A 26,498-nucleotide genomic window follows, 5' to 3' on the forward strand; every position below is an offset into this window, starting at 1 on the left:
CTAGAATTTTGAATTTGTACATTGTGATTTTAAAAAATTAAAATACTCAGGATTTTTTCAAAAGTTTGCAATATTTCAGCTTTGAAATTAATTGCATATGTATGGTCCTGATCTTTAATTTACTTAGTGATTAAAGACAGTAGGATAATCGATTCACTTTACTTTCTGGTTTGTGATTTAACTGGTGAGTTTTCTTCATTGTTATCCTGCTTGATGACATAATTGTCAGATGCCAGAATTCAACATGTACTGATTTTAGGATGACTGTCATGCTGGGAAAATCTTGTGGACAGTTTGCTTCAATGTCAGTGGCGAATGCCTTTTCTGGGCCATGAGGGGAAGGCTTGGCCACAGTGCTATGCTGTGAAGACAGTTAGGTGGAGTGATGGTAGGGCTTATGGAGGACCAAAGAAGATTGGAGTGAAGAAAGGGATAAATCCATACACACAATAGTGTGCTGTGAATTGATATAAATGATAAAGCCATCTCAGTTTTCAAAAATGTTTGTTTTGGATCATAAATTGTATTTATTACTCCTTTATAATATCTTGAGAAAATTATGTCTGCATTGTGAAATCCTATTAGTGGTATTTTGATATATATCAAACTTGAAATGAAAATGAGTTTGCAGATGACTGTGCTACCCTGTCCTTCGTGAGTTCCAATCTATTAATCAAAACCTTCAAAGTTTTTGTTCAGTGCTCAGATTTTGAAAATGGAAGTAATGGCAGAGGTTGCTTGAGTTATCTGCTGATTCCTATTTAAAAAATAATCATTTTAATTGTCACCTCTTGTGCTTTAGTAGCCCCAGGTTCTGGTAGAATTCTGGAATATCAATTTTATGCTGTTCTTTAATACAGTAACATTAGGTTTACTGCAGAAGTCATTGTTGTCTTCAGTGTTTATGGTATCCTGACTAATGGTGTTTGATTGACAGTAGCATTTAAAATAAATAAGAACTATATATACACCATATGATTCCAACTGCAAATAAATTTGAAGTGGATACTTTGAAATAAATCATGACTGTTTTCACTGTTGTCCTTATTTGGTCCTCTCTACCACAATTGGCACTGAAGCAGAATAAAGTTAAAATGGGATTTACTGGGCTCTAGCAAAAGCAAATCCCAAGACTTAGTTCGTTCTTTAGGAAGATATCGAAATTATGGGTAATGATTTCAAAACTTTCTTCCGTTATGCTATGGTAATCATAAAGTTTTAGGCAAGCCTATTCCTATGGTTGAACTATTGACCAAGTGTAGCCATTTAATTGTAAAGTGACAATAGAGTGCACAAAATTCTACTATGGCTGCTCAGTTTTTAAATGGCGTGGATTTGACTGCACTGTGGATTGTGATCTTGTACTCCAAAGTAAGGGTGTTTTTAACATGGTGTCTTGCTAACTACTGTCATCCACCCTTGAGATGAAACATTAAACATTCTGCACAGTCGGAAATGTTGTCTTTCAGATGAGATGATAAACTTGAAGTCCAGTCTGCCCCCTCCAGTGTTTGTAAAAGACCTCATGGCCAATGTTTATCCCTCAATCAACATCACAAAATAGATCATGTCACATTGCAATTTGTGGGGGTTTGCTGGGCATAAATTGACACATTTCTTACAAAAATGAGTACACTTAAATTATTTGGCTGTAAAGCTTTTCCAGACTAGATCTATGGTCATGAAAAGTGCTAAATAAATGCAAATCCATTTTTATTCCGAAAAAATAGCATGAAAGGAGAATTATCTGACTGACTTGCATGCTGTAGATGCTCTTCTGATTGTAGCAGATTGCAAAAAGCAGTTTAATTTAGATTACTTAATTTTTCATCCCAAGTGTTTTTATCTACTTTTACACCAATCTATAGTGTTAACATTTGCATTTCACTTGGTGTTTGCCCTCATTTGAGTTTACATCCACTGCTTGCACTTGTAACATTGGTATGTGATGTGCATAATGCAGGAGTAATCATTGTGCTGAAGCTTTAACAAGAAATTATTGACTTGTGGAACAGTACTTGCCAATTATCTTTGAATTCATAATTCTATCACATTGGTGCTTAATGGCTAGCACAAACATGATGCAGCAAAGGGCCTCCTTTCTGTGCGGTAAAGTTCTGATTCCATGACTACTGTGTACTGCTTTGGTGATCTTGTATTCCTTGTGCATAGAAGCACCTTGAGGCAAAATTTAAAAACTGAGAGAACTTCCTTTTAACATAAGTTTTCTATGAACATTGTGAATACATTGTGTATGAATAAAAATAAATACTCTATGACAGATATTAAGTGTGATTCAGCTTTATGAAGTAAATAATATTTAAGCAAATATTTCCATTTTAATTAGAAAGGAACTATCATCAGATTCTTCATGCAGTGTTATGATTTATTTTGTAAATCAGGCCATAAGACATAGGAGCAGACATTGCCATTTGGCCCACGAGGCCGATTCTGTCATTCGGTGAGATCATGGCAGATCTGACTGTGGCCTTTACTGCACTCTCTCACCTGCCCAACTCCCATAATCCCTGACTCCCTTGTGGAAGAGAATTCTAAAGATTAACAACCCTCTGTGACAAAATTTCTGCTCATCTCTGCTTAAGTGAGAGTCCCCTTATTTTGAAACTGCCCCTTAGTTCCCCACAAAGGGAAACAACACCTCAGCATCCCATCCACCTTGTCAAGCTCCTGCAAAATGTTATGTTTCAATAAATGTTTGATGTCTGTCTCCCTTTCATCCATTAGGGCAGGCCAGCTTGAAATAATCTAATTTGAACTAGTTGGTTTCTCCACACATGTACACACACAACATACTTCCGACACACCCCTTCTAGCTCTGCTGACTCTTGGAAATGCAATTGCAAACAGTAACATAGTGAAAGTAAAGATACAGCTACAAGTTCCAGTATTTTATAATGCCACAATACTGGAAGACAATCTTCAATTGTTGCCTTGACCAACTATTGGAAGTGACAAAATAATAAGTTCCAATTATTATTTTTTTCTGCCTCCCAGATGGTCTTACTAAAATCAGGAACTTGTTCATGTCTAAGCCCTTTAGCATGATGTGTTATAATGCCAACTCTCACCAAGTCACCATTGTAAATGTACATGTAAATGATTTGTGAATTTAATATGCCATGACTGAACCCTTTACTGTAACCCATGTTATAATACCACCATGCTTGTAGAATCCTAGAATCAAAGAATTTCTATGGTACAGAAGGAAGCCATTCAGTCCATCGAGTCTACACCAACCACAATCCCATCCAGGTCCTATTCCTGTAACTCCACATGTTTACCCTGCTAATCCCCCTGACACTAAGGTCAACTTAGCATGGCCAATCAACCTAACCAGCACTTCTTTGGACTGTGGGAGGAAACCGGAGCACCCAGAGGAAACCCACGCAGACACAGGGAGAATGTGCATCCACATGGACAATGGCCCAAGGCTGGAATTAAACCTGGGTCCCTGGCACTGAGGCAGTAGTGCTAACCACTATGCCACCATGCTGCCCTTAAATTGATCTACAGTTGTAAACATACATATAAATGATTTGTGAATCTGTATATGTACAGATTGATAAGGTTCACCATGGTAGGCTTCTGCAGAAAATGCAGATGTATGGGATTGAGGGTAGTCTAGGAAATTGGATCAGGAATTGGCTAGCAGATAGGAGCCAGAGGGTGGTGGTTGATGGTAAATATTCGTCATGGAGTTCGGTTACGAGTGGTGTGCCTCAGGGATCTGTTTTGGGGCCACTGCTGTTTGTAATTTTTATTAATGATCTGGATGAGGGTATAGTTGGGTGGATTAGTAAATTTGCTGATGACACCAAAGTCGGAGGTGTGGTAGATTGTGAGGAAGGGTGTCATAGTTTGCAAGGAGACTTAGACAGGTTGCAGAGCTGGGCCGAGAGGTGGCGGATGGAGTTTAATGCGGAGAAGTGTGAGGTAATTCACTTTGGTAGGAATAACATGTGTTGAGTATAGGGCTAACGGGAGGACATTAGTGCGGATGAACAGAGGGATCTAGGTGTATGTGTACATAGATCCCTGAAAGTTGGGAATCAAGTAGATAAGGTTGTTAAGAAGGCATACGGTGTCTTGGCGTTTATTGGTAGGGGGATTGAATTTAGGAGTCGCAGCGTCATGTTGCAACTGTACACAACTCTGGTGCGGCCGCACTTGGAGTACTGTGTGCAGTTCTGGTCCCCACGTTACAGGAAGGATGTGGAGGCTTTGGAGAGGGTGCAGAGGAGGTTTACCAGGATGCTCCCTGGTATGGAGGGGAGCTCCTATGAGGAGAGACTGAGGGATTTGGGGTTGTTTTCGCTAGAAAGAAGGCGGCTAAGAGGGGATCTTATTGAAACATATAAGATGATTAGAGGTTTAGATAGGGTGGATAGTGATGGCCTTTTTCCTCGGATGGAGAAAGCTAGCATGAGGAGGCATGGCTTTAAATTAAGGGGGGGTAGTTATAGGACGGATGTCAGGGGTAGGTTCTTTACCCAGCGGGTGGTGAGGGATTGGAATGCCCTGCCTGCTGCAGTTGTAAATGCGCCTAGTTTGGGGGCGTTTAAGAGATCCGTGGACAGGTTTATGGACGAAAAGGGATTGGTTTAGATTAGTGGGTCATTGTTTTTTAACTGGTCGGCACAACATCGTGGGCCGAAGGGCCTGTTCTGCGCTGTTATGTTCTATGTCTATGTATATTCAGACAATTTAAAAATAAAACAATGATTTTTTTTTACTCATACTTTCCGTATGTTGCTTTCTGTTCTTCAGCGCTGACAAGGCAGTAGCTAAGACTACATTCAACTGACGATATGACTGGTAGGTTCTGTTAACTTTGATATCTATGATATTATAAATAATGAAAATCTTCTTGAAACATTTGTGGAGCATTGATAAATAAAGGAGAAAGATACTAAAGATAATTTTGTGATAGTGTCCAAATGGAAGGTTTCTCATTGCGCTGAGTTATATAAAGGACTAATCTTTGAGGTCAGAATGATATGTCTGTTAAAACAACGGAAAAATAATATCCTTCCTCGTGCACCTTGAACTTTTTCATAAGAGCAACCCGGGCAGTTATTTGTTTGTACTCTTTACACAGTGGTTTGAAGATGTTGCATTAGAAGAAATGAAGAAACAGCTGGGAGTAATATAATAATCTGGTTCTAATTTTAAAAGACTTAGCTCAACAGCTTTTTCTTTCTCCCCCCCCCCCCCCCCCCCTCACTATTTATTGCCCCCGATACAACTCATTTACTAAGCCACTTCAGAGGGCTACTGAGAGTGAGCCATGTTGATGTGGAAATGAAATTATATCATTAAATCAGACAGTTAAAGTTGTCAAGTTTCTTTTCAATAAAGGGCATCAGTGAACCAGTGAGCTTTTACAATAATCTGAAAACTTCATGGTCACTTTTTTGAAGAACCAGCTTTTTATTAATTGAATTTAAATTTTAAAACTGCCAAGATGGAACTTGAACTCCATTTATTTGATCAAGGGAATTAAAATTATAAAGGGTTGAAAAAGGTAGATCAAAAGCATTTTCAAAACATTAAAAATTAGGAGGTGTGGATAGCTAGATAGCAGAGATAACACTTAAGTGCAAAAGATTTAAGGGAGACAGCTTTTTACACTGAAAGTTAATGTACTGTGGATTGAGGGTCCAAATTTTCTAGAAGGGACAATGCCAATATTTAAGAACATGATATGTGGTTGAAGGAAAAGGTGTGCAGAAACAGGATGACTGCATGAGATTAAGTGTATTGCTGTTATGGAAGATAAATGCCAACACAAACTGTTGATCTGTTTTCTGGTTGCAATTTTTCTGATTGTCCAAGTGAAGAATGTTTATGCAGAAAATTTCCAATTCCTGTTCCTCAAACTTCAAAAGCTGATTAAAATCAGTTATGTTAAGCCACTTCAGGAAAAAAAAAACAAACTTGTTGGTTTAATCGCAGCAAGCAGAAATGTTAAGTTTTCAATTTAGTCCAAACAAAGCTATGAGTTAAACAGTGAATTTTACACTAAACTTGCAATCCCTGTTCCAAAATAATAAAACATCTCAACCTTCTCATACATCTGAGATCACATTGTTTAGTTTGAAGCTGTGTCTGTGACGCAGAATTTACGTGTAAAATCTAGTATTGATGAGCATTCACTACGCTCCTAGCTTGCAAACTGCCTGGTAGAACCAGTATCAGCCCCAGAGTTCAAATGGAGGATATTACCAACCTCAGTGGTTGGTAAGTTGGTGGAGAGGATTCTGAGGGACAAGATTTATGAGCATTTAGAGAAGTTTAGAATGATCAGAAATAGTCAGCACGGCTTTGTCAAGGGCAGGTCATGCCTTACGAGTCTAGTTGAGTTCTTTGAAAATGTGACTAAATACATTGACGAAGGAAGAGCAGTGGACGTGGTTTACATGGACTTCAGCAAGGCGTTTGATAAGGTCCCCCGTGCAAGACTTCTTGAGAAGGTGAGAGGGCATGGTATCCAAGGGGCTTTGGCCCTGTGGATCCAGAACTGGCTTGCCTGCAGAAGGCAGAGAGTGGTTGTGGATGGGCCTTTTTCTGCACGGAGGTTGGTCACCATTGGAGTGCCCCAGTGATCTGTTCTAGGACCCTTGCTGTTTATCATTTTCATAAATGACCTGGATGAGGAATTGGAGGGATGGGTTAATAAGTTCGCCGGTGCTACGAAGGTTGGTGGTGTTGTGGATAGTCTGGAGTGATGTCAGAAGTTGCAGCGTGACTTAGATAGGATGCAAGACTGGGCGGAGAAATGGCAAATGGACTTCAACACAGATAAATGTGTAGTGGTCCATTTTGGCAGGACCAATGGCGGGGGTAGGAATCTTAGCTGTGTTGAAGAGCAGAAGGATCTTGGGGTTTGGGTCCATAGGACTGTTAAATCGGCCTCACAGGTGGAGGATGTGGCCAAGAAGGCGTATGGTGTATTGGCCTTCATTAATTGAGGGATTGAGTTTAGGAGTCGGGAGGTAATGCTGCAACTTTATAAGACCCTTGTCAGACCCCACTTGGAGTACTGTGCGCAGTTCTGGTCGCCTCACTACAGGAAGGATGTAGAAGCTATTGAGAGGGTGCAGAGGAGATTTACAAGGATGTTGCCTGGATTGGGAGGCATGCCTTAGGTTGAGGGAGCTAGGTCTCCTCTCCCTGGAGAGACGAAGGTTGAGAGGCGACCAGATAGGTTTATAAAATGTTGAGAGGAACAGATAGGGTGGATTCTCGGAGACTATTTCCCAGGGCTGAAATGGTCGCTACGAGAGGACACAGGTTTAAGGTGCTGGGAAGCAAGTACAGAGGAGATGTTAGGGGTAACTTTTTCACTCAGGGTGGTGAGTGAGTGGAATCGGCTGCCGTCGGTGGTGGTAGAGGCGAACTCGCTGGGGTCTTTTTTAAAAGACTTCTGGATGAGTATATGGGTTTGGGAATTACAGATCTATGGCTTGGTAGGTATAGATGTGATCGGTGCAACTTGTGGCCGAAGGGCCTGTTTGTGCTGTAGTGTTCTATGTTCTATAATCATGTGCATTCTTCACTTTGAAATCCATACCTCAAGGAATATCCAAGGAATCTTTCACAAATAAATAATTGTCATGGTTCACATGTCTTTGGGTTCAAAGTGTGTTTACACCTGTGAAACAGTGATAGACTGAATCACACTGCCCGTGACACCAATGGCAGTTCTCTCTAATACTTGTTACTAATCTAACTCATTTAAAGGTGACTCATTCACCTTTGAAGTGGTAGCTGAATGTCAGTCAGAAAATATATATCTTGGCTTACGGAGATATACTCTTGAGCTTCCTGAAAACAACCGTTTTAAGATGAACACAATCCTGGTAAGCTAGGAAATTCCAGAACATGTCTTACAGGGAACAATATGAATGGCCTGCACCGTATCTTCCAGATGGTGCACGTGCAGCCACATAGCACAATTTAGTACAAGCATTGCTGCTGGATATTTGCAGAATTTTCCCGTCTTTTCCACCATTGTTTTGCTTTTGCTCGTATTTGTTTCTGTTCTCTGACACACAACATGGTCTAATAATTGATGATAATGAAAGAAGGTAAATGCATTTGTAATTGTTACATTATCAAATCTGTCTTTCTTTAGAAAAAACAAACAACTTCCCCCCACTACCAAAGTTTATTCCTCTGAAACCTTGCTTCTATCAAAACTTTGAAGAAGAGATCCCACCTGATCACTGCCTTCTTGTAAAGCGAATCTATCACTTATGGATCTGTAAGTTAAACTATGTTGTTTTGAAACTGGATGATATTTTCCTAGGGTGGCATATGTAACTAAAGCAATGAATGCAAGTTTTTTGCCAAGTGAATTCCTTTTCATGTGTGCTTCTATCTACAGTCAATGGAGTGTATTAATTATTCTTGTTTTCAACATTGCTAATTAGATGTTTACCAGTAATAAAACAGAGGGGAGGGTAAAGCAAAATATTTATTATTTTATCAACACTCTTCCTGGTTAATGTGCCTCATGATTGGTGTCTAGGCCAGTTGTGTATGACAATCCTTTGGGTTCCTTACTTGCCTTCACCAGATTCAATTTTGGTAGCAGGGAGTAGCTCCTTGCAGATGAGGGAGATAAGAATTTGCATAGAACCTTGCATTACTGTAGTACCTTTCATGTAGCCCTAAGGTGCTTTGCAAAGTTTGACAACAGGTGCATGAGTAGATAATGGGGAAATGGTCAAAATGGTAGGTTTTGAGGAACTTTTAAAAAGTAGCAAGGTAGAGAACTTTCGGAAAGGGACTTCAGAGCTTAGGGCCCAGACGGCTATAAGCACAGCTGCCAATGATGGAACAACTAAAATGTGGATGTGCAAGAGGCCAGAATTGGCAAAGTACAAACATCTTGGAGAATTGTAGAGTTAGGCCATTCACAGATTTTAAAAATTCAGTACTGTAACCCAGTTGTTAATTTTGAGCCCAATAGACTATTATAGGTACCTTGTCTCCCCTTGGAGCTACGTTTACTGATGTCATGAACTCATTGAGTAGTCTCACAACACCAGGTTAAAGTCTAACAGGTTTATTTGGCAGCATACGGTTTCGGAGCACTGCTCCTTCAAAGGGAAGTGATTTTTCTTAAGGCACTCAACTGATGAAGGGACAGCACCCCAAAAGCTCGTTCTACCAAATAAACCTGTTGGATTTTAACCTGATGTTGTGAGACTACTTACTGTGCCTATCCCAGTCTAATGCTGGCAACTCCACACCATTTGAGAAAACATCATTGGAAATTTAATCGGGATGCTGATTAGTGGGTGCCTGAGCTATGTAAATGGTCCATGTGTAGTGTAAATGTAATGGAAGTCTTTAAATTTATTGGCATCTCAATTGTGTGTGTCTGTTTTATTGAATAAACATTTATTTAAAGGATTGAAAGTTTGCCTGCAGTTGGTTGTACATTTTTAGATATGTTGAAAACAAACCAGGGTAAGCTTTTGATAGGAGTGTGCCATTCTTCCCCCAAGAAATGATTTTTCAAAATGCAATCTTCCATTTTTAGGGAGGAAAGTATTAATATTTAAGTTTTGTACTTGGGTAAAACATCAATTTTATTCCTTGTATGGGGATGCTAGATTAAGGAGTCCTCCACTGCACTGATAATGTTGCTGACAGGAAATGACCCTGTCCAACCTTAAGTGAAACAGGATAGTGTAATTTCCGCTGATTGGATGAAAACTACATGCCCACTTTGTAGCATGGTTTTTGAGGCCTGGCAACTTTAGAGTAACTGTTCAGACAGTTAAAATTTGCACTTTCTCCCCTTTCCACTATGAACTATATCTGGCTGCATGAAGATCCTTTTCCTTTCCTTATTGAAGTTTCGAGAGTGGCTTGCTTGAAGAGAACCTCACTGAATGGAATAAAGTATTTTTTAGTATTGCTGAAAGAAGAGATATATTGTCAAAGCTTTTTGTCTTGCATTCAGGGTGGTTGCACTGGAATACCAATTGTAAAGGGAACAACAATTTATACTGCATGAGTTGACAGGTGGACTCTGATTGTAGAGGTGTTGTCGTGAAGAATGCACCAGCGAACGATTAACTGCCAAGTAGTTTAAATACAAATCAGGTCGACTCTGATTATTCAAGGCATTGAATCAAGGAATGGCTATTCCCTAAGCTTTTATTTAGTCAATAATGGTGCAATGCGTGGTCATGCTCTTTCTAGCTGTAAAGAATAGGACCCTGTGTGTGAATATGTGTAGCTTATCGCACACATGTGAACCACACTATAAGCCTGTCTGATAATCTTAAAATGATTGTCAGTATAATTCTGAGCATAGTCAGGATTAAAACTGCCCAACTGCAAAATCACTTCTAATCTTGGTTATGATACTTGGGTTTTGTAAGCATTTGTTGGTTGGATATGGTCAGTACTTGCCTATTGTGAATAGCGAAAGAGACATGGTGTTTTGTATGTTCCACCTTTTGAGATGTATAACTTGCATACCTGGCGTCACCGGCACTGAAGTATAAAATCATTTGTGTGATCGGCAGAACATCTTTGTGGCCTAATGATAGCATCCTAATATGATATGAATTGATTTAACATTGTCACAGGTATTAGTAAACAGTGAAAAGTATTTTTTCTTGCATGCTATACGGACAAAGCATAACATAAGGAAAGGAGGGTAAAGAATGTAGTGTTACATTCATAGCTAGGGTGTAGAGAAAGATCAACTTAATGTGATGTAGGTGGAGAATGCTACTCGTGTTGTATTGCATAGGAGCTGTGTGAAATGGCTAGCTTCACCTGTTCAAATTTTTGAGACACATGACTCTTACGGGGTAATCTGAGACAGACTGGGCAATCTTCAGGACCAAAAGTGGCAGCATTGGGCTTATTCATGAGATTGCTCACTGTATATTGCACAATGATCTTATTTGTGTAGCCATTATCCCACAGGGTTAATGTCCTATTTCAGGATCAAGTTTGCACGATGAGCAAATAGCTCGGACTCTATTTGAGTTTATCAGTAAGGTCAATCTTACAGCACGTGGAACTGTAGGAATCATAATTCCAATATAGTAAGGTAGGTTTGCACTAGACAATGGGAGAGAATCCACTGGCAGACTTATCAACCAGCACATTAAGGAAAGGGACCTCGTTTGATTGCATTTGAAAGTTGAATTTGAGTACAGGACTGAGCCTATTAAGGTATGTAAGGAAATTCGTACGTGCTGCTGCAGATTCAAATATAGCAAGCTTATCATCTGCGTATCAGAAATATACTAGCAGTAGGAAGTAAGGCATCAGGGCAGCATGGCGGCACAATGGTTAGCCCTTCTGCCTCACAACACCAGGGACCGGGGTTCAGTTCCTGGCTTGGATCACTATCTGTGTGGAATTAGCACATTCTCCCCATGTCTGTGTGGGTTTCCTTCTGGTGCTCCAGTTTCCTCCCACAGTCTGAAAGACGTGCTGGTTAGCTGCATTTGCCATGCTAAATTCTCCCTCAGTGTACCCAGACAGGAGCTGGAGTGTGGCAACTAGGAGATTTTCACGATAACTTCATTGCTGTGTTAATGTAAGCCTAGTTGTGACTAATAACTAAACTTTAACTTTGCTGCCTTACAACTCCAAGGACCTGGATTTAATTCCAGTCTTAGGTGACTGTGTGGAGTTTGCACGTTCTCCTCATGTCTGTGTGGGTTTCCTCCCACAATCGAAAGATGTGCAGTTTAAGTTGATTGGCCATGTTATAAATTGCCCCGCTATGTCGGAGGAATTAGCAGGGTAAATACATGGGGTTATGGGTAGAGGCCTGGGTGGGATTGTTGTTGGTGCAGGCTCAATGCGCCAAATGGTGGCCTCCTGCTATGTAGGGATTCTATGATAATTCCATCGAAGACACATCTCATGGAAACCAATAGAGATGTTCGAGAGAATTGGGTCTTGAGGGGATCTATTTGGGCAAACGTGGTGCCATTAAAACTGAACTCGATTGCATGAGTTGTTGAGTTCATAAGTTCAAAGAATACAGATTTGGACAATGATGGTGAATCCATGATTTAATGACATGGTGCAAATTTTTATGGCTTCCTTGAGTGGTACATTGAAAAGACTAGCTATGTCGAACATGGACATGGCATTGACTTTGCAAATGGAAGAGCGGAGTATATCAAACAGCACGTCCCTTCAAGCTGTTCACAAAAGGCTAAGTATTAATCTGCTCAACAGCCCATTTTTGCAAAACTCAAAACATGGTGTGCAACATTAGGTGCAAAATTGTTGTTCCTTTACAATTGCTATTCTTGTGAATTTGTCCTGATAAATGCAAGACGACAGCATGTCTTTCTACAGCACTACTCAAGTTCTGTACTACCAAACAACAAAATTTTTTCTAAATTATCAAAACATGTAAACATGTTATATTCTGTAACTGAACAGCACTTGCTAAGAATTACACTGGCAACCAATTTAAGATGATCAGTTGAGCTTGAAGTATGGATCACTATTCATGTGCTAGAAGCTACATGTATCACATGCACAACCCTGTCCTACAATCCTACAGTGCAGAAGGAGGCCATTTGGCCTATCGAGTCTGCAGTAACCACAATGCCACTCAGGCCCTATGCATTTACCCTAGCTAGTCCCCTTGACACTAAGGGGCAATTTGGCATGGCCAATTCACCTAACCCATATATCTTTGGACTGTGGAGGAAACTGGAGCATCCAGAGGAAACCCTTACAGACACAGGGAGAATGTGCAAACTTCACACAGACAGTGACCCAAGCTGGAAGTCAAACCCAGGTCCCTAGGGCTGTGAGGCAGCAGTGCTAACCACTGTGCCACCGTGCTGCCCAGACCAGAAGTAGTCCTGTGCTGTCCTTTACAGGCCAGAAGCAGTCTGTCAACACATTGCATATTTTTCAATTAAACAGAAGCTTGGGGACAGCTATTCCCTAGTTTATTCCCAATGGTAAAGCCTTTACCAATTAGAGTCAACCATCTAGTTTTAGTTTTAGTTATAGGTTGGCAGTTAACTGTTCACAATGGCAATGCCATTCAGACGCCACTAACCAACCAATCAGCACACTCATGCAGAAAAATTGTTGTTCCTTTACAATTGCTATTCTTGTGAATTTGTCCTGATAAATGCAAGACAACAGCATGTCTTTCTACAGCACTAAAGTTCTGTACTACCAAACAACAAAGTATTTTTTCTAAATTTCAAAACATGTAAACGTGTTATATTCAATCAAAAGGACGTGTACTTTCAACAAATAGATTAGTAGCAGCATGTAATAGACATTTTGTGTAGAAGCCCCAATCTGATACCAGATTAATCAGAACTGAACACTGATGAAACTTACACAATCATAGATTATTATTTAATGTCTGCAGGCTCTGCAGTTGCTTCCAACCATTTTAGAACAGTTGTCATCACCAACATGCAAGGTCTGTTGGCCATCTGATGGCTTAGTTAGTGGGTATGACTTAATGACATTGGTGATGTTTGTTTGCAAGCTGTTTAGCATCGTAATCAAGACCCACATATCTAAAGATTTGGAGTATGTCCCTTCCCAATTTGAATATATAATGGGCCGGTTGAACTTTGGTTGACAGTATGTAAGTAGAGTGCCTGTCATGAAATGTGCAGCAGCATGCAAATGAGTATCAATCAGATTAGTGTATGGTGAGCAAGCCCAAATGAGAGTGCCGTATTCTGCAAGTGAATGACAGCATGCAAAAGTAGATTAACATAAAGTGGAGGGTTTTTTTTCTTGGCAAAGTCTGCAAATTTGGTTATTATTTTCATTTTTGACTTTCTCAGCAATTTTTATTAGGTTTTTTGTGTTTAAAAAACACTGATTACTGATCACAGTGATATCCTAACTGAGCCTTTTGTGTTTAGTTTACAGCATTACCCTAGCAGTGAATTTGATAGGCTGTTTAGCTTGGCTGATAGCAGGAGGTGGCGCTATCAACTTTGGCCTGGCAATACTGTGGCTACTTCTTTTCAGCCCCTGTTCGTACGTTTGTTGGCTTCGTCCCATTTATAAAGCATTCAGGTAAACCTGTGATGGAAGATATAAAGGATATTGCATAACCTAATGTGACCCTGTGGTTTATATTTCAAGTTTGTAACTGTTATTTTTTTTCCTTCTAACAGATCTGATAGCTCTTTTAACTTCATGACGTTTTTCTTCATTTTTGCTGCCCAGGTGGTTTTGGCAGCTTTACAAGCAATTGGATTCAAAGGATGGGGAGCTTGGTGAGTCCTGCCATTACAGAGAGAGCATAATTGGAGACCTTTCCCAATTTATCTAACACTTTGCTTTACCCTTTTCCATCTGGACTTACTTGGGTGTTATATGGTCTTCAGTCCAATATGCAGCATTTGAGTTGTGTTACTGTAGTACTTCAAACCTGTCACAAGATGGCAAAATCACATACCAAAGGCTCAAGTAGTTAAAATAAGTAACCATGTTTTTCCTTAACAAATAGTAATTTTAAATAAAGCTTTCAATCACAGTTTGTAGTGAAGTCTTCACTTAGTGTCAGCGGCTGTAAACACTATTGTTTGATCTGTTTATATATGGTAATATTATGGTTAGAAAAGAATGCTTAAAGATCACCAAATATAGACTTGTTTGAAAGAATAGATACTGATACAAGTGCAAACAAATTAGCAAAATATTCATCAGAAGTCATTAAAAGGGATTGTAAGTAAGCACATTTAAAGAAATTATTATAGAAAATTAACTGAATGAATAATCAAAGCCACTGAAACATATTGGGTGGCACAGTGGTTAGCACTGCTGCCTCAAAGCGCCAGCGACCCAGGTTCAATTCCTGGCTTGGGTCACTGTATGGAGTTTGCATATTTTCTCGTGTCTGCATGGGTTTTCTCTCACGTTTCCTCCCACAGTCCAACGATGTGTGGGTTAGGTGGATTGGCCACGCTAAATTGCCCCTTAGTGTTAGGGGGACTAGCAAAAATAAATGCTTGGAGTTACGGGGATAAAGCCTGGGTGGGAATATGGTTGGTGCAGACTCGGGCTGAATGGCCTCCTTCATTGTAGGATTCTATGATACTGGTACAAAATAGTACTGTAGTGAAGTGTATCACAGACAATCATACTGAAGGACAAAGGAATATCAGTGTTTATTCAAAGATAATTAAATGACATAATATTTATATCAATGTCTGCCTGGCTTCATTGGCAACACTGATTCAGAGATAGCATTTTCAAGCTCTACTCCAGGGACTTAAGCATATAATTTAAGTTGACACTTCAGTGCAGTGGAGGTGCATCTTTCAGATCAGAAAGAAATGAGGGCTTGTCTAGGATGCAGAAAGTCCCATGCGCTATTCAAAGCAGGGAGTTGTACTGTAGTCCTTGCCAATATTCATCCCTCAATGCAGACCACTGCGACAGATGATCTGATTATTTAATTGCTGCTTGTGGGATCTCTTATGTCATTTTGTTATTGCCTTTTCGCATATTACAACAGTGACTGTTTGTTTCGTAAGTTCTTCATTAGCTGGGAAATAATCTGGAATTCTTGAGGATCTGAAAGTGTAAATGCAAAATTATTTATTCAATTAACCATTCGGAAACAAAATCTGCTTCTCTGGAGTTTATTTAAGGTTGTCTTCCAAATTCTGGTATTAGTAATTAAAACAAATTTCTAAAAACAAACTGGGATTTTAAATCAAGTGAGTACTGTATCCACTTTACAAATCATGTGTAACATGCTGACCATATTCCTTTTTTTATTTCAGCGGATGGATAGCTGCCATAGGTTTCTTCTCAGTTAATGTTGGTGCTGGAGTGGTAATGCTGTTTCCTGCAATCATGTTCACAGCAGTTGCAATCCTGAGTGCACTGGTTATTTTTCGCGTAAGTTTAGCGCCCCCTCTCCATTACTCTGAAAATTGAAGCTGCTCAATACATTGCTTGTGGCTGCTCTAAGCATACTGCAGAATGTTCTTGGCGAATTGAATGGCTTGTAAAGTTAATTACTTGGAAGAAATATTTGATTATGAACCTGGACATGTCTGTGCTAGTAGACTGCGATTCATCCAAAATGAATATTGAATTCTACTTTTCAAGTTTCCTTTTTTCAAGCAAAATTAAAAATTCTGACGAAACAAATTTCAGAAATATGGTACTTTAAACTTTTTATGTTTGAGTCCCTTCAACAGTATGTTGTTTTCCTGTTTTTTGTATCATTTCTTAAGTAGAAGGCAACTATATTTCCAAAATCAAAGTGAATAAGCTAGTAGAGGGACTCATCACCATGATGCAGTTTCTTCCAAGTTTACAAAGAATTTTGTCCAGTTTGATGCACTGTGGAGTCAGTAATCACTGCTATTTAAAAGTTACACTGTTCGGTATTTATACTTAGTCCCATGAAGTTGTCAGTTTTAGCTTGGAATCTTGCTTCTGTTATGTGCTGCTAGCTTGGCACAGTATGGCTAAATGCAGAGTGAAGCCCCCGCCCCCCTCTTGATAAATAATGTGCATAACCCTAATCTCAGAAGAACACTCTTTTTCTTTGAATTTTTACAGAACAGTTGCTGTGAATAACCCCCTTTTGAAGTTTGACAATTTATGCATGTTGTATTCAGGGCTCATGCTGAATAGAAAGATGATGGAGACTGCTCAAACTCAATAGAGTAGTGGCAAAAATAAGCCTCATTTACTGAGTAGGAGTGTAAATTTGTCTGCTTGTGTCTGTATTGTGTAAATTTTCTTCCCCTTATTTGAGGAAGGATGTAGTGGCATTAGAGACAGTTCAGAGGAGGTTCACTAGATTGATTCCAGAGATGAGGGGTTTTCTTGTGAAGAGAGAGAGTAATTAAGACCTATACTCTTTAGTGTTTAGAAAAATGAGAGGAAATTTAATTGAGGTATATAAGACGATAAAAGGTGTTGAAAAAAGTAGATGTAGAGCGGATGCTTCCTCTTGTGGGGCAATCTAGAACAAAAGGTCATAGTTTGAAGATAAAGGGTAATAGATTTAAAACAAATGAGGAGACACTACTTCTTTCAAAAGTCATGAATCTGTGGAATTCACTACCCCAGAGTGGGTGGATGCTGGGATATTGAGTACATTTGAGGAGACAGATTTTTAATGAGTAATGGGATGAAGGGTTATGAAGAATGGGCAGGAAAATGGAGTCGAGGCCAAGACAAGATCACTCATGATCCTGATAAATGGCAGAGCAGGCTTGAGGCTGAATTGCTACTCTTGCTCTTAATTCTTATGTTTTATGTTCATTAGTATTGAGTTTTAAGTCATGGAGAAGCTTTGAATAATGTTCAGGTTACCTCATGAACAGGTAGTTACATGAGTAGTTTCAGTTACTCACTTAACACTGTGATTGTGATAATGTGTGATATTCCAAAAGTCGTGAGATCAAAAATGCAATTTATTTTTCTTTTAAGACAAGACCTTTCACATGCATTTCACTTGGTATCCTTAGAACCAAATAGCAGGAAACTAGCATGTTATTGGTTTGATAATCAAAGTCTGGTTATGAACATTATTCTAGTACAAATCACCATCCATCTGTTGCTCCCTTCCTGTTTTTGCCTTCCTTTCTACTTCTGCCTTTGCTTTTCATCTTCAACCTTTCTCTTTCCTCTGTTTGATCATCCACCTCCAACGCTGCTTCAGCCTATCTGTTGAAATACTCACTCATGCTTTTGTTAACTGCCAGGAAAACTTCAATTCAGCTGGCTGGTCTTTTATCTTCCAACCTCCATAAAATTCAGCTCATCCATATTCTGCTGTACACCTGGATTACTGTGTACAGATTTGGTCTCCTAACTTGAGAAAGGATATGCTGGCACTGGAAGGGGTGCAAAGGAGATTCACTACATTGATTCCAGAGTTGAGAGGGCTGGTTTATGAGGAGACTGAGTAGACTGGGGCTATACTCACTGGAATTCAGAAGAATGAGGGGAGATCTTATAGAAACGTAGAAGATTATGAAGGGAATAGACAAGATAGAAGCAGGGAAGTTGTCGCCACTGGCAGGTGAAACTAGAACTATAGGACATGGCTTCAAAATAAGAGGATGCAGATTTAGGAATGAGTTGAGGAGGAACTTCACACAAAGGATTGTGAATCTGTGGAATTCTCTGCCCAGTGAAGCACTTGAGGCTACCTCATTAAATGTTTTTAAGGCGAGGATAAATACATTTTTGAACAGTAAAGGAATTAAGGGTTATGATGAGCAGGCAGATAAGTGGAGCTGAGTCCACAAGAAAGATCAGCCATGACCTTATTGAATGGCGGAGCAGGCTTGAGGGGCCTGATGGCCTACTCCTAGTTGTTATGTTCTTAGTTTCAATGCAATATGTCATAGCTTGGTATGGAGTAGATTTCAGTCTTTGACTCTTTGCATGGTTCTTGATCTGAACTATTGGGTGATTGTGAGCTTTGTCCACTATCAAGACAATTAGCAAGCAGAATTTTTCAAGCAGTAGGTGGTGTTGATTCAATTAATATTTAACTTCAGATTAAGCATGATTGGTGGAAACCTGGCAGTTTGCAAATCTTTTGGAACATTGTGAAATATGAAAAGTTGAGGGACAGCTTTAGAAAAAAGATTTAAAATGTGTTTTATATTTACTGTTACAATTTAATCAAACAGGTGCACAAAATCTACCGGGGTGGCGGTGGAAGCTTTCAGAAGGCCCAAGAAGAGTGGAATGCTGGCACATGGCAAAATCCCCCACCAAAGCAATTAGCATTTCAAACTGTTACTGGTAATACTCTACCACAATATCCCACAGTACCAAGATACCCTTGTGGTGGTGATGAGTGGTCTTAGGATGTGGACCTTTAAAAAGAAAGTACTTATTTTTTGTGATGCAATTTTACATTAAATCACAAATTAACATTTCTTGATAGAAAATGTAAATGCCTGGTATTATGCTGGTATTGAAAAAGTTACAGCATCATTCATTGGAACTACACCTCAATGGTCTCAAAATCATGAGTAGTAGCTTTGGAAAAGGCTTTTTTTGCCTGCTTTTCATGCGTATTATGTGTACATCATATTGGTCTCTTGGACTAAGGTTTGTGATCAGTGCTGACTGCTGTGGAATTGGACTTCAAAAATACATCAGATTGAATGTGAGTAATTCCAAAATTTAGTCTGTGACTATATTGTTGTTTTTATTCTGATCATGATCTAGAGTTAGACTACTTTCCCCCCCACTTTTCAACAGAATCTGACTAAAATGTAGATCAATCAAGCTATGCTAGTAAAATACAGCAGTGTCATAGAAAATGCTGGAAATACTCGGAGGGTCAGGAAGTAACTGGGCAGAGTAAGTTAAATTTTGATCTTTGATGAAAGATCATCAACATGAAGTGCTAACTCTCCCTTCACTGGTGCTGCCTGTTCAACTGCGTAATTTCCAGCATTTTTTTTCGATCAGATTTCCAAATACTGCAGTATTTTGCTTTTCATATTTGATCTTATTTTCCAGTAATCCGCTGAATATTGTTTAATCTTTAAAGCCATAATGTTTGTGGGCCACAAATAGTCTGTTTTGCTACTTGCCATCAAAATGAAAGGTAAAACCTGTCTGTACTAAATCCATTATTCAAATTGATACCCAGAAGTAATTTTGGAACTCGTCGCTGGGTTCTGAACTCTCGATAGAACTTCTCCCATATAAATACCACTAAGCATCCAATGTTCTATTCCGAATAGAACTTTACTTACAGATTACCTCATTAATCGGTAAAGTTCCTGTACATTTATTTGATTTTAATATCTGCAAGTTCCACAAAAAAGGTTACTGCCATTGCTTGACAAGCATAACAGAATTATGCAAGTTTACATTTGTGAAACAAACATAGTCTGAATATACTTAATGCTCAGAAGAGATGCCATGAGGGGTAGCGTGCATTCAGCCAGGATTATGACCATATATAAACTGATTTATGAATCAATTTAATTTTTAAAGTAAGCGACTTAATTGCAAATCCTAGGTTATCACAGTCTGGGGCTTTGAGTGCTGGGGGTTGGAGCCTTTGTTTCATACTAAACTTTTCATCAAATCAAAATTATCTTTGGAAATAATATTTTGGATATTAAAGATAATGGCAACAATTATTTGAAAATTAAGATTTTTTATATGGGTAAGTGTTGGGAGAGACACATTGTTGCAAATATGGCTCCTTGAAACATTGCATTATTGATTATGGGGCCAATTTTGTGGTATAAATCATTAGCATTACTGATGGCATAAGTTCAAAGACAACACTGTTTACCAAGCCTTTATTTCTCTGACATTTATTTCCCAATGTTTTTCTTGTTCAATGTGACAATTGCTGTATGTATGTTTGGCCTTAAAATGTAATTTAGTGAAGAGTGCCTGAAACTGTTAGTGCACTAACTGTAATTTGAAAAAATATAGTTTTTGCCTGTGTTTGGAAAATCTCGCCATCTTTGTAAATATTTATAATGGCAAACATACTAAGTGACAGGGATTGGATATTGGATGATTAATCAATATAAGCTACATAGACATCACGACATTATCCAATGTTAAAAAAAACTCACCCCATAACCCTCAAATTTGACTTAAGTTGAAGACAGTTGTTTTCATCAATTAATGGGTGTGAAAATTTTTCATAAACAGTTTCTGTTTGAATTAGATATTATGTAATACTAGACTTCCATTTCAAATGCAAAAACATTCCAGGATATTATTCAGTGTCGTAATGTTGACTTTTGAGATTTGGTAATTGTTATTCAAAATAACTGTCATGAAACGGCAGTTAAACTTTATAAGCATTCCAAACAAGTGCATAAATCAAACAAAATCAATATTTCTTCACTTAATTGTGAAAATATTTTAAATCTGAGTTGTTTATTGCTTATCGAAAAATTATTAAGGTAGTGGTCTGTCTTAGCGTTCTAAAATTAACTGGAAGAATTTTAAAATCTTTTCCATCCTTTGGCTGCTTACTTCTGTCAGCCTTATGTGAAGGAAGTGGATTACCTTCATAAAATGAGTGGATTGTTTTAAGGATACTTCGTGGGCAACATGAAGAAACTCTATTGCCAAAGTGTCACTAGCTTCTCCATAGCATTGATACCATTGCAATTTCACATAGATTCAATATAAGGCATGCTTCCTAAGAAGGAAGATTGCCAGTTAATCCCAACTGATCACATCCACTGAGCTAATGGACCGATACAATGGCAGCTACCGTTTCTAAGCTGATTTTTTTTAGCTCATCTTTAGGTATTTCCTTTTGATAAATATAAGGGATTTACATTCTGTTGTTTGTTTTCTTATTGCAAAGAAAGCAAGTAAGGGACCGACAAAATACTCAGTAGTGACCATTCATATATTTGAACTTTTTATTTGTGTGCTGTAACCATTTTCCCAAGTGCATTTACCTGTAATGTCATTATTTTGTTGCTGCCAAAGCTTGATAGTTGCAAGTGCCTTATAATAGTGTTTCTAACAAGAAATTTGTTGCAGAATGAATAGTTTTCAACACTGGGGACAGTGTGGTCTGGGAAGAGGTTAGTGTTGGCGTTGAACAATTTCATTTCAGGTTTTTTGACAGTGAATTGCTTCTCAAGTATTGGGCATAATTGGAATTCCTGTGTAATAAGCACAGGGTGACTTATTTTGAAAATTACAGAAGTATTTGCCTCTGAATAATTGTTTTCCAGTGTATTTCTTTGGGAAGGCTAAAAAGAGAACATTTTAAAGTATATTCTTGAATAGCTTTTATGGTGTAAGTGAGCTGTTCAAGGAATTTAACTAATTTGGTCAGCACAAACATTTTTGTATTCTTGGATTGATTTGCTATTGATGTAAAAGTTGTAGAGACCAATGTGCTTATTTAATGTCTGTGAACAGTCAGTTAATTGCTGAATTTATTAGTTCAAATGCCAGATAATGACGACAATGCATGAATAAATGTTATTCATTAGGAATCTGAGAATTCAGCAAACTGCACAATTTCCTTGGTTTATCAAAAATATCCTATCTAGATATCCATTACTGTGGGTGCATAGGTTTATCAAAAATATTTTGTTTATGTAATTACTGTAGATGCATAATATTACAGGCTTGCTTTCTGTGTTTAGGTTCTTGCTTGAACATCTGGCATAACGTTTGTGGAAATAACTTTTAATTGGAAATTAAAGGAGAAATGTGTTTTGCCAATTGCCGCAGAAGCCTAGGTTTTAAATATGAAGTAGCTGTAAAATTATTGGAACCTGAATTTGTATTGTGTTTTGGCCTTGCTTGTCAAAGTCAGCTTGAGTAGATGTTTTACGTAAAATCTTGTCAGCAGTGATGCTGAGTAGTGGAAGAAAGGACTGTGGGTGTACATTGATTTTATGGAGATGGTATTTATCAGTTAAATAGTACATTGTCAAGGCTGCTTGTTTGAAATCTTAAAATGCAGCAACCAAGGAGAATTGAAGGTCATCCAAATGTGTTCAGGCATCTCAACGTTTTGGACTGAGTGGCAAATCAGTGCAATACCCAGTCTCTTTCACCTGCACAAAACACTTCCCTTCAATTTGTTGAAGTATCATGATATTTATGAAAGATCTTAATAATTTTGTTGTAAGCAACATATTGTTTTCACAAAACTGTTGCATTTTTGAAAATTTGTAAAAAAAAACTACAAGAAATTAACTTCTATCATCATTCTATAGGATGATGGTTCTGTTCATTATTTTACAAGAACTTTCATTTTGAAATAAAGTATTTGCATCCAAGTGTAAATGGATTTCAAGAGGTTAGCTTTGGCATTACTTTAACCTATTGCTACAGAATTATGCTCATCAAATGCAAATGTACAAAATAACTTAATTTTGGAATATTAAAATTGCAATTGATTTGAAGTGGGCCATCAAATACAAGTAAATGTGAGGAAGAGCTATGTACTCAATTTCTTACTAAAACTGTTAGTAATAAGCATAGTGCTACTGCACGTAGAAAAGGGAAATGCAAGAAATGCTGTTTGTCTTGTGAGCAAATGTAGTTTTCAATAATTGCCTAATTGAATCAGCAGTGTGGTTGGATAATGAGATCTGGACTTGAAGCTTGCTGTTTAACTTTGGTTGCTTATATGACACTCAACATTCCATTTATAGTAGAGCATAGTATGTTTTAAGCAAATGCTTTTGGCTGACTATCCGGAGCTTTTTATCAACTTTAAATAAATGCCGTGGTACCTTCAAAATTAAAATTTAAGTAGATGACCAAGTAGTTTTTGACTTAGCATTTGAAATTCTTACCATGTATTTAGTAGTCCATACTGAGTGCATAAAAGTTTTAATTTTTTGGTCTTTTTGCTCCGTCTGAAAATAGAAACGTTACACCTCCAATTTTTTCAATGCAATCTGACACTGTGTTCTGTAATTCCCTGTAGTCTGTTATAACTTTCAACATTCTTTCTGTGGAAAACATTTATTCTAGATGCGTTAGTTTCTGAAAATTCCAATATTTTGATTCTCAAGACATTTAAAATGAGTACTAAATTATATGTTTGTAGGTCTGATATTGATTACATCTGTTGCAATCAGATGAAATGTTCAATGTAGTGTGTAGGAAAACAAATGAGCTGATTGATCTTTCTACAGAGATTTGTTGTACAATAGTTATTATCTTGTGTTACTTTGGGAATACAAGTATATATGTGTGTTTTTACACAGATGTGCTCACTTTTTGCTAATGCACACGGTTATCTAACCAGATATTAATATTTAATTCAAAAACAGAAAATGCTGGAAAATCTCTAAGTCTGACAGCACCTGTGGGGAAATTTCCAGCATTTTCTGCTTTTGTTTCAGATTCCAGCTTCTGCAGTACTTTGCTTCTATACTAGTATTTAATTCAAATGCAAGGAAGTGCACAAAGATCTGCCAACTTCAGATTTTAGCTCTCTGCTCCTGATCTCTCTCCAATACATCAAGCACAATTAAACCTGTCCAGTATTATGATTATCGTAATGCTGCTTTTTGTCACACTGAATTATGCAAGCCAGGACCCTTTCCCAGCTACTTTGTAATTCTTAAAAATCCTATCGACATATTTTTGAAATATCAAACATTGGGATTCCCTGTTTGATTAAAAGAAGTCATGCTTCATTGTCAGAGCTGCAAAAATTTCATGACTGAACAACATAGAAACACTTGGTATTAGCATACTTCTGTAAGTTGAAGCAAGGAAATAAATCATTTTGACCAATTCTACTTTGCAAAAATACACTGTTAGCTGATTGAAAAACTACACTGTGCAACTAACCAGAATTTAGGAAGTTGGGAGAGAATTGGATTAAAAACAATTAAGCATTTTAGTATATGTTGCCTAGTTATGGTTCACGTATGATGTACTGTGCAAGACTTTAGGATATGTATTTTGGTTCTATTTTTAGTTAACAAGTTTTCTGTATTAAATTCTAAAACTAATTAATTTGTTTGACATACTATGCCTGATGTTTTGAACTGTTTTTGCATGTGAAAAGTAAAAGGATTATGATCTGGACTTGAAAGCATTCATTCCAAAAAAGTATATCCATAAAATTTTCATTTGCATGTAAATATGTATAAAATTTCACCAGTGAAGTTGTATATTACGCTGATCCCTTTTGTTAAAATTTGCCATGTAACTTCGCTATTTTCTACTTTTGTATTTGAGACAGAGATGCACATTTATTTGTGAACATCTTGGTATACACTAGGGAGGTAAAGTGCCGAATAATCCCCAAGCACAATTTTTAATGAATTTCAATTTGACTGATACAACCATTCCAAGTAAATTGCTAATATCTTGATTGGTCAGACATCTTGCTGTCTTGCAAGTGAAAAGACTTGCACAGCTTTAATGTTTGATGCTATTTTCAGTTAAATTTGTAATGATAGACTCATTATAAATAAGAGATTGTTGTCAATTTCGCCATTTGGTGAATCTTCAAATAAAACTGCATATTTTTCAAAGAATAACATTTTGAAGTTAATGTATGTAAATGAAATATATATTGTGCTTTAAGTCCTTTTCCATCCACAATTAATCTAGCCCTTCGTTGATTGGATCAGTAGTATCAATTGCTTTTGTGTTTTTCATAGTTTTTTAAGGATACCTAAATCAAAATCTTTAAAGTGAACACGACTCTAACTCGCTACTTATGCACTAGACATTCCTCCAGTGTTTGATTTCATGCCAAATGTATAATTTCATCTACGTGTTTGAGTTAGATATTTAAAAAGGGATTTTGTTAAATATACAAAGTAGCAATTTAAATAAAACTTTCCATTGGTTTTTACATTTATTTGTATTACCACTGTAATACACTGTTCATCCTTTTCAAAAAAAAACTTAATTGATCAATCCCCTATAGGGCCACAGATTTTTTTTTAGCTGCAATTTTTACATAAGTACTTTGCAATACAAAATTAAATGTGTTAGAGTTCTGATTCCTTCCCTTTTGCCATCTTGGGGGATTTTCACAATAACTTCATTGCAGAGTTAATGTAAGCCCACTTGTGACACTAATAAATTTTATGAAATAGTTTATTGCAGCAATTGTTCAACCTCTGAATATCAAATTTAAATGCAAGACTGTAGATGGCATTTATCTTTGTCGATACCAATTGAAATACTATTTGAATTATTTTAAACTTCTCTGATTTTAATGCATTTTCTGTTAAATGTTTCACGCTTAAGGTGCGGTAATAGATAGAATTGTAACAAAGAAAACTGACTATCACATCTGCAGAGGCAACTCTCTTTTAGACTCAGACATTGCCACTTGGGAGTCTGATGTTGGGGAATGGCCTGTCTGGCTCTTTATCCCTCCCTCTCTCTCCTCCTTCCTCTCTCTTACCTGTTTCTTATCTTACCTTCATTGTGGACGAAAGTTAGATAAAACATGTTACAACAAACTGATAGATTACTTTGCAGATAACGTTGGTCTGGTTAGAACTGATGGATTATTTGCAAAGTTGTTTAATGTCTAGTGCAAAGTTGCTTTACTACCAAAGTACTTAATTTAGTGTGCAGCTGTACAGAGACAATTGATTCCTGTCAGTATATTCCAGATAGTCAATGGTCAGTACCAATGAGGCCTTTCTTTTAAAAAAAAACATTTAAGAAATCTTACCATCTGATAGTTGAAACTGAAAAAAGATTGTTACATTTCCTTAGATATTCTATTTTTCCTATAACTGACAGCTTTACTCATTTAAATATATTTCACAATGTTCCTGTTATGGACCATACCTGTTTCCAGATATTAATGTTATGCATGAAATGTTAAATGTAAAAAGTATTTTTCCCATTTAAGGGAAGATGTATTGTTTTATTTAAGAAATAGCTAGTTATAGGCAAGACTGACAGTACCTTGTGGTCAGAATAATGCATATTTTATTGTAAAATCCTAAACTTACAATTGCTAATAAACTGCC

The 26,498-nt window shown here is 37.6% G+C and overlaps 1 protein-coding gene across 1 annotated transcript in view; it reads left to right on the plus strand.

Moving 5' to 3' along the window:
• Positions 1–26,498, plus strand: part of scamp4 (secretory carrier membrane protein 4) — a 35,889-nt gene extending 9,391 nt beyond the window's left edge. The window contains exons 2-7 of the mRNA XM_080212669.1: positions 4,789–4,836; positions 8,159–8,287; positions 13,935–14,091; positions 14,193–14,294; positions 15,810–15,927; positions 18,693–26,498. Of these exons, the coding sequence (XP_080068795.1) occupies positions 4,830–4,836; positions 8,159–8,287; positions 13,935–14,091; positions 14,193–14,294; positions 15,810–15,927; positions 18,693–18,872 (693 nt within the window). The 5' untranslated portion in view covers positions 4,789–4,829 and the 3' untranslated portion in view covers positions 18,873–26,498. The remainder of the gene's footprint in view (positions 1–4,788; positions 4,837–8,158; positions 8,288–13,934; positions 14,092–14,192; positions 14,295–15,809; positions 15,928–18,692) is intronic.

The sequence above is a fragment of the Carcharhinus amblyrhynchos genome, chromosome 26, assembly GCF_965287045.1.
Source record: "Carcharhinus amblyrhynchos chromosome 26, sCarAmb.v2.hapA, whole genome shotgun sequence".
Taxonomy (NCBI): domain Eukaryota; kingdom Metazoa; phylum Chordata; class Chondrichthyes; order Carcharhiniformes; family Carcharhinidae; genus Carcharhinus; species Carcharhinus amblyrhynchos.